The sequence below is a fragment of the Papaver somniferum genome, chromosome 3, assembly GCF_003573695.1.
Source record: "Papaver somniferum cultivar HN1 chromosome 3, ASM357369v1, whole genome shotgun sequence".
NCBI lineage: Eukaryota > Viridiplantae > Streptophyta > Magnoliopsida > Ranunculales > Papaveraceae > Papaver > Papaver somniferum.
The window spans coordinates 100,853,249-100,870,480 of NC_039360.1; the positions used below are offsets into that span (position 1 = coordinate 100,853,249).

The 17,232-nt window shown below is 39.2% G+C and overlaps 1 protein-coding gene and 2 long non-coding RNA genes across 5 annotated transcripts; 2 read left to right on the plus strand and 1 right to left on the minus strand.

Annotated features, from left to right (window-relative positions):
• The first annotated feature begins 6,934 nt into the window (after positions 1-6,934).
• On the plus strand, positions 6,935-9,185 carry LOC113361520. 2 transcript variants are annotated; one of them, XR_003365161.1, is made up of 6 exons: positions 6,935-7,045; positions 7,299-7,362; positions 7,467-7,553; positions 7,899-7,993; positions 8,111-8,597; positions 8,712-9,185. It is a non-coding gene; the product is annotated as an uncharacterized LOC113361520 (long non-coding RNA). The 2 variants fall into 2 exon arrangements; XR_003365160.1 differs by having other exon boundaries at positions 6,948-7,150.
• Positions 9,186-10,600: 1,415 nt separating this feature from the next.
• On the plus strand, positions 10,601-12,317 carry LOC113361521. Of its 2 annotated transcripts, none has more exons than XR_003365162.1 (3): positions 10,601-10,782; positions 11,824-11,906; positions 12,068-12,317. It is a non-coding gene; the product is annotated as an uncharacterized LOC113361521 (long non-coding RNA). The 2 variants fall into 2 exon arrangements; XR_003365163.1 differs by lacking the exon at positions 10,601-10,782 and adding an exon at positions 10,789-11,461.
• A 1,270-nt stretch (positions 12,318-13,587) lies between these two features.
• Positions 13,588-14,117, minus strand: LOC113359798. The gene is made up of 2 exons (XM_026603376.1): positions 13,638-14,117; positions 13,588-13,593 (listed from the first exon to the last, which is right to left on the minus strand). The coding sequence occupies exons 1-2, from the start codon at positions 14,115-14,117 to the stop codon at positions 13,588-13,590; spliced, it is 486 nt and encodes a 161-aa protein (XP_026459161.1).
• Between the last annotated feature and the right edge of the window lie 3,115 nt (positions 14,118-17,232).

Below are 17,232 nucleotides of genomic sequence, written 5' to 3' on the forward strand. Positions count from 1 at the left end.
TCTACTCAAGATGCTACTTCGTCAACCATATCAGTTTCTTCAACAATTTTAAATGATCATGATGCTTCATCTGCCATGCCTTCATCTACAGTTGTTTCTGACTCTCAAGATCAGTCTGCTACAAATACTTCTCTAGTTCGGCCAGTTTCAGACTGCTATAGATACTTCTCTAGTTCATCCAGTTTACAATGCTCATTCTATGCACACTAGAGGAAAAAGTGGTATTACCAAACCTGAAGTTTTTGCAGCTGATGTTCAATTTGTGAATGAAGATACTACAGTTCCTACTTCTTTTGCTACATCCAATAAGATTCCTATCTGGAGAATCTATATGTGTGAAGAAATAAATTCCTTATTGCAGCGTGAAACATGGATTCTTGTTGCTCCTGATCCTTCTCAGAATGTTATAGGATGCAAATGAGCTTTTAGATTAAAAAGGAATCCAACTGGTATCATTGAGTTATTAAACCTACAACTTTTAGAATGATGTTTTGTATTTTTCTTTACAAGGGCTGGACAATAAGGCAGTTGGATGTTAAAAATGCTTTCTTACATGGTTATCTTTCTGAGAATGTATACATGAGCCAACCTCCAGGTTTTCAAGATAAGCAATTTCCTAATCATGTTTGCAAACTCAAAAGGTATTTGTATGGCTTAAAGCAAGCTCCCAGCCTGGATTGATAGGCTAAGTCATATTCTTCTTCAATCTGGATTTACTGTTTCTAAGACTGATACTTCTCTGTTCTTTCAAGTAACTTCCTGTTGATGGTGGTTTTTAGACAAGGGGTAAAATCGTAAAACCTTACGCATAGCATGACGTCACCCGTGACGCTAAACACATTTATTAGAAAATTTAATGCACTTATGTAAAAAATTACCAGGGTATGTTTTTTCAAATGCTAAACTAGGGTTTCGACACACAAAACCCTAAGCCGCACAATCGCTGCGCATCATGGCAACTATGCCAAAACCAAAGCCGCACAATCGCTGCGCATCATGGCAACTATGCCAAAACCAAAGCCGCACAATCGTTGCGCATCATGGCAACTATGCCAAAACCAAAGCCGCACAATCGCTGCGCATCATGGCAACCATGCCAAAACCAAGCCGCGCAATCATTGCGCCACACGCGCCATTGGAACATGCCAAGGGATGCTTGCGACCTAGCATGCCAAGCCGTGCAAACCTAGGGCCAAGCCGCCACACGCGTCATTGGCACATGCCAAGCGACGCTTGCGACCTAGCATGCCAAGTCGTGCAAACCTAGGGCCAAGCCGCCACACGCGCCATTGGCACATGCCAAGCGACACTTGCGACCTAGCATGCCAAGTCGTGCAAACCTAGGGCTAAGACGCCACACGCGCCATTGGCACATGCCAAGCGACGCTTGCGACCTAGCATGCCAAGCCGTGCAAACCTAGGGCCAAGCCGCCACACGCGCCATTGGCACATGCCAAGCGACGCTTGAGACCTAGCATGCCTAGCCGTGCAAACCTAGGGACAAGCCGCCACACGCGCCATTGGCACATGCCAAGAGACGCTTGCGACCTAGCATGCCAAGCCGTGCAAACCTAGGGCCAATCCGCCACACGCGCCATTGGCACATACCAAGCGACGCTTGCGACTTAGCATGCCAACCGTGCAAACCTAGGGCCAAGCCGCCACACGCGCCATTGGCACGTGTCAAGCGACGCTTGCGACCTAGGATGCCTAGCCGTGCAAATCTAGGGCCAAGCCGCCACACGCTCCATTGGCACATGCCAAGCGACACTTGCGACCTAGCATGCCTAGCCGTGCAAACCTAGGGCCAAGCCGCTACACGCGCTATTGGCACATGCCAATCGACGCTTGCGACCTAGCATTTCAAGTCGTGCAAACCTAGTGCCAATCCGCCACACGCGCCATTGTCACATGCCAAGCGACCCTTGCAACCTAGCATGCCAAGCCGTGCAAACCTAGGGCCAAAGCCGCTACGCGCGTCATTGGCACATGCCATGCAACACTTGCATTTTGGCATTACCACCTGCACCTGATGCGCAACCTACAACCAAGGCATTCCACACAAGCCATTGGCACATGCCATGCAACCCTTGCACTTTGGCATGCCGCGCCTACATCAAAGGCCATTATTCCTCTCAAGATGCAAAATCTCGACCGTCGAAGGTCGCTACTGAGCCGACACATCTCTCAAGCTCAACTTATCAAACATCAGCGACATGCTACACGTTTTCCACGAAAAAACTCGAGACATCAGTACATGTCACAAACTGGGGATGCTCTTTAGGGTTTTGGTTTGGCGGTTTACAGCGTGCGGCATACACAAATGCCTGTTTCAAGACAGTGTATTAAGAATAAAACGGTTAGTAAATGCAGGAAGTAATGGTGAAACGCTCTTTCATTATGGAACATCTTCCATCAATACCAGGCGTTACCACCTCTTCCCATTTAACTCATCAGTTTCTTTTTCTTACGAGGCCAGAGCACGTTTCACTTAGACTTGTATAAATAGGTCTTACCTGTTCCCACCAAAAAACAATTTTTTGGTCAGGAGAAATGCAATACTCAGAAAGGAAACTTTGCTAGATTTCCCAAAAGCTTTCACCTTCTGATACAAGTCAAGTACTACTCTTCTAGAACTGTTCTGGTCTCAACACTCTCTTCGATTCCCTCCCTAAACCATCCCTTCTCCTCCTCTTTGTGACCGAAGAAAATCCGGAACGACCATTTCTTGGTTTAAGCCGGAGTTGTACATATTGATCTCTCGAATCTAAAGTACTCCCGTGCAGTACATTTATTTAGGGTTTAGATTTGATTCTCACTCACCTACCGAAATTACCAAAATCGACAGAAACGTTTTTCACCCATAAACAATTGGCGACCACAGTGGGAGATTGATCTTTCGGTTACAATGCCAGTTTTTAATCCTCGATCTCATACTTCGATCCAGACCTCAGGACGGTGAAAACAAGCGATTTTTTCTGGGATCTATAGCTCGATTACCAGACAACCTGGTTACCAGCCGTGATCCATAAAGAGATGGCTGGGGACTTCACAGGAAGCTCCAAAGCGACTGGGGACTTTCCACAATCGCGTCGGTGCTTCCCACAAAACCCGATCTTACACACGGAGGATCCCTTTTTCATCAGGATATCCCGGAAACCGAGTAAGTCTTTCCTAGACAGAATATATGGTTTACAATTTCAAGTTTTCACGGGAATGATAAAACCGATAGCCATGTTATGTTTCATCCCATGTCATCTACCAACACGCAACATTCACGATTCCATATCTTCCCTGGGATGATCGTATCACTTACAATCATAACCAAAAAATGAGATCATCCTAAAACGGTTCATCCCGAATAATAACCCAAAACCCCCATAAGTAACACTTGTCTATCAACCCAGAAATCCAGAAAATCAAAACCATAAGCCAGGTGTTTCATTTTCCTTTCGAAAAAAAAAACAGAAGAATTTCAGAAGACAGAATTGCATCCAAAGGAAGCCATTCAACGGTGGTTTGCCCTTCTCGAAGAAAACGTCCTTCATCATTTAGAGGACCGCCTGTTTCAGATCCAACTCTTTGTACAACCTTCCAACCTCCGCCTCTTGTTGTTTGACCACGTCTGCAGAAGGACCTTCGGTTACCTTGGCCTGCAACCTTTTATCTCAGGGAAACCCTAACGCCCAGTCTTCGTGGAATCAGTTGCATGCCCATGTGTACCTACCTTGCATCATAACGATTACCAGTCACTATTCATGAGGTAGCTGACGCTACCACGGTAATATTCGAAGAGAAGAAGAATATTTCTACAAATTTATGGAAGGCATACCTATGGATAGGGTTTGCACCAACACAAGAAACACTGGAGTACGTACCTGGAATATGTTGTCCCACTTTACTGCTACTGTGCCACGCCAAGACAGCGCCCACGCCGAAACCATCCCCCATGCCAAGCCAGCGGTCGTTCCAACAAGATCCAGCGCTGGCAGCTTACGTCCTTACGATACCGGCAGCTTGCATCTTTTCCAGCGCGCCGACAACTTGCGTCCTTCCAGCACCGGCAACTTGCGTCTTCCAGTGCTGACAACTTGCGTCCTTCCGATACCGGCAGATTGCATCTTTTCCATCGCGCCGACAGCTTGCGTCCTTCCAGCACCGGCAACTTGCGTCTTCCAGCGATGACAGCTTGCGTCCTTCCGATACCGGCAGCTTACATCTTTCCAGCGCCGGCAGCTTGCATCTTTACAGCGGCCTGCATCTTTACATCAGCTTGTATCCTGCCAGCGCTGGAAGCTTGCATCCTTCTAGCGTTGCATTTGAACGCCCCGTAGGGAATCAGCAATCCGATTTCATCACACGTAAATATCAGGAACGACTTCTCCAAAATCGAAGCAAGGAAAATCAGCAAACCCCCTGGGTTCACGAAGATTCTTTTCCTGTCAAGAGACGCGTGATTTCTGGGGACTTCGCCTCACAAAACCGTGCAGTCCATGATGAAACATTTATGTGAGATTCAATGTTTTCGCAAGGCATAACTTCAAGACATATTCGCAGCAATCAACCGCACCGCACCAGGGAAGTAGCCGTTTCCAACAAGAGAAGTCGTTCCTAAACCCCAACCTCTCCTGGAAAGCACGATTGATACATGGAACTGGGGACTCCACCATTTTTCGCCTGAAGGGTGTCCAGTTTGACAGCCTACTGATTAATGCAGCCGCTCCGCTTCAACCTTCACCCGACAGCTGCTTCGCTTCAACGCTCGCTCCAGCAGCCGCTCCGCTTCAGCGTTCTCTCCATAAGCTGCTCTAGGATCCGAAGCCGAAGCTTTGGCGTTTGGCTTCTTAAGTTTCGACATCCTCTCCAAGAGCCGAAGCTGCTTCAACGCCGCTTCTTCCTGCAAAGGGTCGTACCACCACGCTCCCCATGTCAAGGATCATGGTCACATCCAACCAATCCTTTTACTTCCACGGAAGCCCATACGGGTATGCATACTATGGTTCCCGGACATGGATTAGATATATGCAAGAGTGCATAACATGTTTACAATCAAATGTTGGTTAAGTGTTCAAAACTCTGTTTCAATCATTGAAACTTTCTTAGAGGATGACAATAATCGTTTTCACACACTATTAGCATCAAAGCAATTTTCAAGTTATTGAAATAATCATAACGAAACATTCCAAGTCTACACCAAATGATTGTATCACACAAACCATGTAAGATGTTACTCGGCAATTTTCACATGATCATCTTTTGACTTTCGTCAACAAAATAAAATGAATTTGGTTGAAGCGAAAGCTTACCAACACATATTTCGAGAAATATGTAAGCGAGTTAAACTCCGCTCGAAATCTCAAATGTGCATAATCGAACACTATATAGTAATACGACTTTTGTCTCAATATAGGAGATAGAGTAGAAATAGACTTTCCAAGTGATAGATGAGTTTTAGTCTCCACATACCTTTTGCTGATGAAGTTCCACAAGCTCTCCTTAGTAGTTCTTCATCTTCAATTGATGAACACCGTGAAGTCTAATGCTCAACTACACAATATATCCTAGTCCGAGACATCACTATAAGTAGACTAGAAATCAAGACTTATAGTTTTGATCACTAACATTGACAAACAAGCTTGAGATAGCAACGATAACGAGTTCGACTGAGCAATGCTCTAACACACCTAACATTTCAATCTCCACCATTGATTTAATTTAAGGAGTTATGTAACGAGGTTCGAAATTCTAAACATGAAGAGTAATGGGGACATCAGTTAAACAATCAACCAATCAGAAGAATATGTTAAATATACACTCTTTAAAGGAGTATGAATAAATTTGGACTCGAATTTATGGACATAAACGGTGATTTTTTTATCTCCGTGGAGTTGTGTTGGTGAGGTTAACAAGTGCAAATTTATTTTTCCTTCCCTTTAATTGTCGGTTTTTGTTGACGTTACTTTTGGTTAGCTATAATTTTTAGATAACTAACAAGATTTGTTTATTTAAAGGGAGGATAAATTAGGGGAATAAAATCAAAACTTAAATCCGCTGGAATCTATAAAAAAAAATGCCGGCTTGTGATTGTTCCCCATGCCCTGTTCAAACTTTGCCCCATCCAGTTGTTTTCTTTCTTTGTATCCCCATGCCCTGTTCCAATTTTGCCCCAATTTTGCCCCATCCAGTTGTTTTCTTTCTTTGTATCCCATGCCCTGTTCAAACTTTGCCCCATCCAGTTGTTTTCTTTTGCCCAATGCCTCGTTCAATTATATATAGTTGTTTGCATGAAAGATAGACGTATATATCACGCAACCAAATAAAGGAAAATTGCTACATTCATTTTATAAAATGCCTCAAAATTCAAGAGTATAAAACATAATTTGGCTAAGTTTGTCTATGTAAGCGGTGGCTCAGATTTGTCCTTGGTATTGATAAATCTATAGCTGTGGTTGTCCAAACCAAACCCCTTCTACCGCACGTGTGGCGTTTGATATTATGTAGGAAAAAAAACTGTTCGTCGTTACCATTAGGCTAACCCCTATGGGCTAGATTGGAGTGATAGATTGGCCAAAAAGTGTTGCAAATCAAAAAATAAGTGTTGGGAAAAAGTTAACAGTGATAGTTGATAGTTCTCTCTCCTACCAGGTGCTCGCAGTCCAACTATCAGCGAGGTTGAAACGCTGAACCGTTCGGCGCTCAAAAAGTGGTCTAAACGCTGAACGGTTCAGCGTTGGGAGAAAATTTTCTGATCTAACGGCTGAGATTTAAAGCGTCGAACGGTTCGGCGTTATATGGTGGTCCCGCTGCTAATCTAGCTACTAGATTAGCCATCCCATAAGACTTAGAAGGTTGCCCATGCTGACGTGAATGGTCAATATAGCAGCTACATATCTAGCCCAGTGGACTAAGCCTTAACTTGCGCATATCTTTATAGCCTCCCTCTTCCTTCTCCCAAATCTCGCGTGTTTGGTATTCTTTGCGATAAATACAATATCAACATCTCTGTAAATACTCTGGATTATGGTGGATCCAAATCGCAGCAGAGGTAACAGCTATGAGATATGTTTTATGGTATTCTTTTTCACTGTATGCTTCAGTTTAGGTTTTCACTTTCTCCAGAGATCTACACTACCACCAAGTACTTCAGAAGGTAGTATAATTTCTTAATTAAATTGGTTTTTGTGATCGATTACAATTAAGGTTTATACAGTTGAGGTAATAACTTAATTTTTTTGATTTACCAGAATCTTCATTTTCTCTAATTTCATTTGGGTTTTGCCTGACGGTGAGTATTTTAGGTTATGGCTTTCTCCAGATAGATACACATCACCACCACCACCTCCAAGAGGTTATGACTTTCAGGTTAAGTAACTTCTGTAATCCTTGGATTTACAGGGAACCGTAGGTCACGGGTATCTGTACTAATCTCTTAGATTATTAAATATTGTTTGGGTTATAAATTACAGAAACTTGGTGGCAAAGGATAGTATTACGACTACATATTGAGATTGGAGATGATAAGCTAATGCTGCATCAAAATGTACCAATATCAGGTTTAGTTTTTATGTTGGATTTACAACCATTTGATTTTCTTTCTTTCTGTGTGAGCAAACATTGTATGTAGTTCATTGTGATCACAAAATGCAAGGAAGATACCAGCGTTCACCTTTTATTCTGAAAGTTAAAACAATTTCTTAGTGATCCATTGGTGTTAGCTAGATCTGTACATACATGCTTTCCTCATTTATGCAGTGAGTCCAAAAGAAAAACATGAGCATATTTTGTTGACGTTGTAATCTTAAGGTTTAGGAATTCATTGACTTCAACATATTTCCTTCATGCTTATTCAAATGTATTTAGAAAAATTAAGCTAATGAAGAATAATCTATTGGATACAGGAAATCGAAGATGAAAATGTCACACTTAAGGTGATGTTTTTTTGGAATCACATTAACAGAAAATGGGGGTATTCTACTTACCCTATGGTTCCTAGGTAATAAACTTTTGATTTCCCACTTCTATATGCATTGCAGATTTATTTTTTTCTTATAGAGGAATGCATACTATCAATGATAGTATCAGTGCTTGAAAATTGTAATTTGAATGCCAGCGGTGTCTGTAATGCAACCATGAGTTCATTGGCATTGTGACTGAGGAGGGAAGATGGTGTCAAGTGTAAGCAGTCCACACAGTATCTTCAGGTTTCCTTTCGAAAATGAATGGGCAACACTGTTAAAAGGGGAGTTTGTGAATGCATTATTTAATCATGTGTTAATAGTTGAAGTCAATTTAAAGTCTTTTAGAAGCAGTTAGTAGGTTTGCACTTGGGTAAAAATGTATACAGGTAAGAAACAATTACAGGTAAATTTAAAGTATATTCACCATGTGTTATACATTCTACTGCTCTATCTTTAAGAGTTTAAATTGGTTGTATTGTCTATTCTTTTCTTTTTCCTTCTTGCAACCAGGTAAATATTTGCGAACATGTAAGGAAGTATGTGACATTGTGATGAGAGGTGGATTCACCATCCACAGCTGTGGTGTTGAGAAAGTTAAAATGCAAATCATCATCATTTCACTCTCCGTCATTGCAAGAGGTAGGTTTTCCTCGCTGTCAACTTGATAAAAGAAACTTCAATGTCTGCCTTTCGATTTTTACTCTCTACTGTGCTCCATTCTGATGTACCATTCTCCATTGGCAACGTTCCCAGTTACAGGCCAACAAATCATATTTGCAAGTTAATATCCCATGTACGCTAAGGGATTCTCTAGTAACGGAAACGTTCAACCACACTGGTGAGAAACCAAAGCTCAGGCATTCAAATGAACTACTTGCTTTTTTTCAAGTGGATTATGGAGATTAAATCTCTGCAGCCATATTAGAACTCTTCCAAGACACAAGTTTTCCTCTGTCGACTACGAAGGCTTGCAATTAAGAATGAGCAACAACTCCTAATAGGTTTCCACCTAAACTAAATATGGTTTAAAAATGTCGTGCAATAATATCAAAACTGGGCTATTTGTATCCGTGTGGTTGGGATTTTGAGATGGCTGACAGATATATTTGGAAAACCACGTGTTATGTGGAAACTGACAGTTGAGAATCTTTGGTACACCCAACGAACTCCTGACATCTATGTAAACGAACCATTGGGTGATTAATGAAAAATAATCTTGCGCTGTAATTTTAATTTTTGTTCTTTCTCTTTATGTCTTTATAAGATTTTACTGTTAAATATTGTTTCACTTCGCACTTTTGAAGAACTCATTCAGCCACAGTAGAGTTTAGGAGATAACTTTCTAAAAAACGGAACAGAGCAGGTCCGTTTAAAAATGGGATCGCGGAGATGCCCATGGATACCGAAGAAGTTGTTGGACGCTGAACTTGACCTTCATCGAACCTACAGGGTAATATAGTCGACGAGCAGTTTGATGAGTGAGCATTTATTTCTAAATTTCTTAGAAGTTTCGTTTTTAAAATAGAGGTATTTTCACTTTATCATTTTAAGGCCAAAAAATACGCCAAATTGAAAAAATTGATTTTCTTTTTTTATTAACGGTGGGAGTATAACCAACAAATTTATTGGTAAAAGCTGCCGTGACTGCATTTTTTGTATTTATCTGAAGTCATTATGTTGACTTACTTATGAATCTATGTTAGTGTATACTTCAATATAAAATGGAAAAGTGCACTTTCCAAAGCTATGGTTTTGGTGCTTTGTCTTTTACTATTCTTGGTGAGTTCGGGGATGCATCGACTGAGTTTCTTAAACGTCTTCGTAACTACATGGCCAGCCATAATGCTAACGTGCGAGTTGGAGATTTTTTTTCATAGGCTAAGTGTGGTAGAACAAAAAGGGGTTGGAGCCCAGCTTGTTGCTCAGCTTCCGACTTGTTTCCTGTCTCGTTAGGATCCATTGTAAAATTATGTTTTTCTAAATGTCAAAATGGAAAATAAATAACTATACAAAGTGTGTATGTTGATTGAAGGACGACATCTGAGAAGAAAAAAAATGATCGTCCATTTGGGAACAAAGTGGCTGCTGGAATTGAACTTAAATTTCTGAAAAATATCACGTATTTTACCTTGCATTTTGTGCACCTATAGGCCGATTTTGCTCGACTGCATTTTCAGAGTCATATCTCTCAGTTTCAGCGCTATACCAAGCCGGTAAACCCTATCACATTTCCCAGTCTCTTCCAATCATAGACTGTACGTTAACTACCAACGAAACTGCATGGCAAGGTCGCGTCCAAACAAGGGTCTAAGAGAACTGTAAGTCTTCAATACACGGCAATGGGACGATAGACTCGGAACTCTTTTGTCGTTCAAGGTTTTCTTATAACCAGATAGGACCTTGCCCGGGTGATGGTTTCAGAAAAAAACAACATTCCAATCCGGTTTTAAAATATAAAAAAAATAGATTATTGTATACCACTTTAGTAGGAGTAGTAAATATGTTCACCAGTTCGCGTAATAAGGTTTTCATTTCTTACCTACTACTGCTACTCCAATTTGATAGGGATAAAGTGTTTTGACACTTTATTTCATGCCCTTTCCGCTTAGAAAAGAGATTGCTCATTCAATGTCAAAGTTCAAATGCAGGTGGATGAGCTCTGTTGGAAAGTTAGTGGTTGAGTGATCAGTTATTGGTTATCAGTTTTTCTTCTTCTCAATGAAATCATTTCTCTCACAAGCCTCACGTCTAAGATAATACGAAGGGAAAAGAACAACCATCCAACTCCGGAAATTTTTCAATATGACTCGTCCTGCCAACCAAGGTAAGTTGGTCTTTCGTCTCCCTCTCTCTAGAAAAAACTTAGGAATCTTAACAAATCAGGGATTTGTACATTTTTTTCTGTGAAGCAACGGTTTCAAGTTGATCACGTTCCATTAAGCTATTCCTTTCAATTCATAAAAGAGAAATTAAAAGACTTCTCATTTTCCACTACTGCATAGAATTGATCTCTAAAAATTTATTCAACCCTCCTCTTTACAGGTTAACGAACTAACCCTCATCCTAAATTTCAAACCTGATTACAATTTCGATGAGTTTTACAGGCTAACCATGGCGGTCTTGATATTTTTGTATGCAGTTTTAAAACTGATATTTTTGTAGAGCTTCTGACCCCACTTCATTTCGTAAACCAATAGGAATCTAGGATTTTGATATATTTTCGTGGTTTTTTTTACGGCACACAAAATGGGTAGATGGTCAATTACGCAAAACCAAACCAAACCCCCTAATTCAATTGTCTTCGCTTTTCCATTCTCATCTCTTTTTTATGCCGTCACCACTGATTCTATTCTGAAACAGTGGGTAACCAAGATCGAGATCATCTAACAAGTATTATTACTGTGAACATTGGGTAAACAAGATATATTCTCTTCGGTTTTCTATTATACAATGTATGAGGACTCACCTCTCCGTGTTTTCATTATTACGGAGAAACCCTAGCTGTAATACCTTCTGCCTTTGATCTTCCTTTCTCTCTTCTTTTATTTTTCTCACAATTTTCTGTTCTATAATTATATTTTGATCCATAGGTTAGTTGTTTTTCACCTTTCATGTATTTACTTTTGACTTTTAAGCTGGGTAGTTCAAATCGAATCTGCATGAAGTTGTGTTCTCATGAAACTAACTAGAGTTGATAAATTGATTGACGTAGTTAAAAATTTAACGATCCGAAAGAAAATGTAGTTCAGAGAGAACATATTCTTTTATCTCAATCTATTGTTACTCCTATACACTGCACTTATCTTTTATTTGAGTTCTGCGAGAAATGTGAATGTCTTAAAATTGGTTATTTCTAACTCTATAGCCGGGGGAGATGCTGGATTTAGTTCGCATCATTTGACTAGACAAAGAATACAATGAAAAATTCTTACTGAAGGGGAAGCACAGGTGAGCCAGAATTTCTACTTTCAGTTACTGTCACTGTAAGATTGATTCTGATATGAAATCGTAGATGTTTTATAATCTTTCGGGATATAAAAACTGTTACATTTTTTTTTTGCATGATGTTTCCTCTTTGATGTTTTATAATCTTTGATTTGTATTCTTAGCTGAAGGGGATGATGGAGCAGAATTATGACAGGTTTAGTTCAGGATTGTCTACTCTAGCAATAGATGATCCAAGGGGGAGGCTTACCCTTTCGTTATCTAGGCCTGGCCAGGTTAAATAAGTTCATGAAAATCAATTCAATTTTTTTTAATGTAATAGGATTTAGCATTCGTTATCCTTCTATTTGTCTAAATACATTCCAGTTTCTCAGTTAATTCTATTCCATTTTTATATTGCTAATCACTGGCCATCACATTGCACCCAGATGTTGCAAGACCTTCATCTTGCTATCTTGGATATTATACTGCCGATACATTTTCTTATATTGTTACTCGCTTACAAGGAAGATAGCTTAAGAAAACAGTAAAGATTTATGGCTGTATGATTCACAATATTTTATTGCCATGATTTGTCCCAAAAGAGTATTCTTTTTCAGCACTGCACGTTTGTAAGAACAAAGCCTTCTGAGCACTTGGCGGAGAGAGAGTTATTTCGATTGGGATTCCTAAAAAAAAAAATTTGGTTCTTGGTAAAAAGATGGGTTTGAACCGGGAGTATCTACGGAAGACAATACATATTTGGTCGACATGTCTCTGTATTTACGCAACCATTTGTACGTCCAATAAGATTATATGATTTAAAATGTACTTAGTTTTGGGACGATCAAATTGAGCCCGTGCAGAACCATTTGTAAGTCCAATAATATTATATGATTTAAAATGTACTTAGCTTTGGGATGATCAAATTAAGCTCGTGCGCTGCACGGGCGTAAGACTAGTAACATTAAAATTAGAATACAAGGGTAGATATATGGGAGTCGTCTTAAGGTTCAGAGACCACATAATAATAACAAAAACATTCTTTTTTTTTTTCTTTTTTTTTTGAAGATAAGATTTATATTACTAGGCCAAGCATTAATCTGTCAATTCAGGCTCTTTAGAGCAACTGCAGTGGTGCGATCAAAACCAAAGATCAAAGATCAAAAAAAAGACCAAATTTGGGGTTTAGTCCGTGTTGTGACGCAACGGTACATGATTAAAATTTCGTCAGGCGGACTTTAAAAGTCCGCCCCATTTTTTTTTCGTAAAATTTCATCAGGCGGACTTTAAAAGTCCGCCCCATTTTTTGTAACTTTCATCAAGCGGACTTTAAAAGTCCGCCCCATTTTTTTTTCGTAAAATTTCATCAGGCGGACTTTAAAAGTCCGCCTCATTCTTTTTCTTTTTTATTTAATTTGAATTTTCATCGGGCGTAATTTAAATCTCCGCCCGTTAACAAGCGTACTTTAAATTTACGCCCAGCAACAAGCGTACTTTAAATTTACGCCCGACTATATTAGAATTTGGGATTTGGTCGCGACCATATTTGGTCTGGAATTTGATCTTTGGTTGGGATTTGATCTTTACTCCGTCCCACTGTGTTAGGATCTCATCCCAAATTTTTGGTTATACTCGCCCACTGTGGATGCTCTTAGAGACTAATTCATGGTGAGTTGTTCGTCCGATGGTTGAATTTGTTGGATTAATCCTGGCAGGACAAGATACATTAGTAGAGTCATTAAAGTTACAAACTTCATATGCTTTGACAGTGTCAAAAGCAATTGCAGGAAATAAAAGGCTAGGAGCTTGATCAGTCCAAAAGTCTGTGCTACTTGATCTTCGCCCTTCTTTTGCTAACAAATCTGCCACTTTGTTTGCGCGTCTATCTACGTACTGAAAACCTATAAAAGAAACTAATTCAGATGCTACCAGTTTAACCTCTTCCAAGATTGCTAAGCATTGCCAGTTAACAGTGATTAGCTTTCCTTGTAAGTACCGTATGGTTTCCTTGTTATCCCCTTCTATCGCCAGATTTTGTATATTATATCTGATGGCCCATTGCACCGCCTTTAGCAGAGCTACAACTTCTGCCTCTTGGGCTGAGAAGGTCCTGCACCATCCGCATTCTGCTGCTTGAAAGGTACATGAAGAGTTACGTAGAACAAGACCAAAACCAGCATTAGTAAGTTCTGAAATCCATGAAGCGTTACAGTTTATCTTAACAGTATTCATGCTTGGTAAATGCCAGTAAGGTGTGTTATTGGTGCGGCTGTTAGTTTCAGGGGTTCTGTTTTTCAAGTTTATTGGATGCCAATAGTCGTAGTGTCTTATATGTCTAAGGCAAGCTGAGTAGGAGATCTAGATTTATCCTCAAAAACTCTTAAGGAATCTTTCTTTCCAAATAAACCAACATTTGGTTGCAGCAAGAGCCATAGAAACAGAATTTATATCCCCTGCTAACCATTCATTGTATTTATGCAAGAAAATATTGTGCAAATTATTAGGATTATGAGGTTGAGATACTCCCTGTGTATCAAAAAAGAGATGGTAAGTAGTTTCAACAACATTATTACAAAAAACACACTTATCATCTATGGATCTTAATTTTTGTTTAGTTGGTAATGCATCTTGTAGGCATTTCCATATAAACAATTTGATCTTTTGTGAAGTGTCCATACTCCATAGACCTTTTCAAAAAAAAAAAGGTTTTGGCAAGAGTTGAAATTGAAGGATTAGAGAGTTTAGCGTAAAGTGATTTAACAGAGAATTCTCCATTCTTTGTTAAAGTCCACCTAAGTTTATCTCTTTTCAAGTAACCTGCAGAAGTAAGATATAATCTAATGTTGGTAATTTCTTGCACAGTTGAGTTATCAAATAAAGAATGTAACAAAGTAGTATTCCACTTATTTGTGTTTGAATCTATGAGTTCAGACAAAAATGTTATAGTAGTGTTTCTAGAAGGAAAAGACTCTGTCAAGGTCTCTCTTCTACCTGACAACCAAAAATCATCCCAAATATTTATAAGTAAACCATTTCCTACTTCCCAAATGCTATACTTTTTAATGTGAGAAATTCCTTGTAAAATACACTTCCAAATCCAAGAAGCCTGAGATTTCTTTTTGGAGTGTAAAACTCCATATTTCTTAAAGTATTTACATTTAAGAATTTTAGCCCAAAGATCATCTGGATTGCTCATAAGACGCCAAGCTATTTATCACTTTCTGAGTGCGATTTGTTAGCTTATCATGAACAACAAGTGTTCTTTCCTTTTTCTAATTCATCGGCCTTTTCAGAAGCTGAAATCATGGTAGATTCTTTGGATGCACTATCGCAACGTGGAGTAGTACTCAACAGTTGTTCGATTTCTAAGGTATTATCTTTAAGTTTAGCCTCGAGCGAAATAATTTTCAGTTTCACTTCGGCATCTTCTTCAAGAAGAATCCTTGTTCTAGAATCACGTTCATAAATTTAATACCAATGAGAGTATTGACTTTGTGTTTCAGATAATTGACCTCCGAAGACTGAAATCCTACATGTTTTAGAATCTCAGTACTTTTTTTGGCCGCTACCCGTTATACTTCTGAGTCAGACTCATCAATAAGCCAATAGGGATTGCACTCATCAATTTTTAACTGTTTTTATGGGAATAGAGTTTTCATCTATATGAGAGTTTGAGAACTCAGACTCTTTTACAGAATTCATAAGAAAAGTGTTTTCCAAACTAGTGGTACGTTTATCAGATATTTCGCATGTGTCCATATAGTCATATTGCTTCAAACATAGACTTATTAGGTCTTTCGCGTGTTTGCCTGCTATTATACCAATTGAAAACGTAGGGGGTACCAAAATAAGCCACCAACTTTTTCTTAGACAACCTGTATGGACTAAACTCAATTACAATTCCGAGAGTTACAACTTAATGAATCTCAATCAGGAATTATAAGAAGAGCTTATATCTCTTTATCTCACAATTAGAATGTAAACAAAGACAAGTCTGTGAACCTGATTATTCCATGAGAGTACTTGGACGATTCCATATATCAATATCCAATATCATTAAGTCGTATACAACAAACAAGGATGTATATATATATATATATGTTTGGTTGATTTATTTACAATCTATGATATTTCAATTATAAAAATAAACAATATAATGTGGAAAAAGAAATAACATAGACACCCGAAATTTTGTTAACGAGGAAATCGCAAATGCAGAAAGACCCCGAGACCTTGTCCAGATTTGAACACCAAACTGTATTAAGCCGCTACAGACACTATCCTACTATCAGAACTTCAGACTGAAATGTAGTTAAGACCGAATCTATCGTCACAGTAATTCAGTTCAGTTGTGCCCCTTACGCATCTTGGATCGCAGCAGGACTCCATGCAATTGATTCCCTTAGCTGACGCCCTTCAAAGCCTAATAGTTTCTTTAACTCAATTGAAGACTTTAAACCAATCTGCCTCCCACAAATAAGCCTATATGCGTTCTGATCAAAGATCAAGGTGACATATGAAATCGATTGCAATAGAAAAACTCTAGCAAACCTCAAAATCCGGTCTTATGACTCCCGGAGAGCAGCCTATATTATTATTTACCTCACAAGTAGATACTTATGGTATCACAAAGTCTGAGACGAAGAAACTTTGTAATTTCTATCTATCTTGTCTATTGGATCAAATCTCAACAATCAAAGCAAGATCAGGATACACGAACTATCAAGATAGAGATAGTTGGATCTGACTTCACGAATCCCAAGGTGAAGTCTATTTAGTCTCTAAACCTAAAAAGGTTTAAAGAAGAGGACGAGTCTAGTTTACAACTAGGACACACAAGAATAGTGTCAGGGATTCGAAGATCCCAGTTGTTAGAGGTTCTCCTTATATAGACTTTCAAGGTCAAGGTTGTTTTGGATTTAAGCTAAGGTAGCATTGGAATCAAGCAATAAATAATCACCATTAGATGATAAACTTGACTTGAGACTAACATAACATAACATAATATACACTCTGGTTAGGATGAACCGTAACTGAACCGCGTAAAATGACTTGTTCATGGAAGGTTAGACGAAACTAGCCAACCGAATGGTAAGCTTAAACAATTTCTTATAACACTTTAAGACTTAAATTTTGAGTCACACTTGTGATCAAACATGTCTAGATAGTGTTTTAGAAAGTTGTTCAAATGTCGATTATCTCATAGAAATAATTTTGATGCATCTGAAAATATTCAACAAGGTAATTACGTGTACTTGGTACATGTACTATATTCCTGTTTCTGACTATTTATGTCATGGTACGTATACCGGGTTTGTATACCCATAAGACAAAAACGGTATTTAGG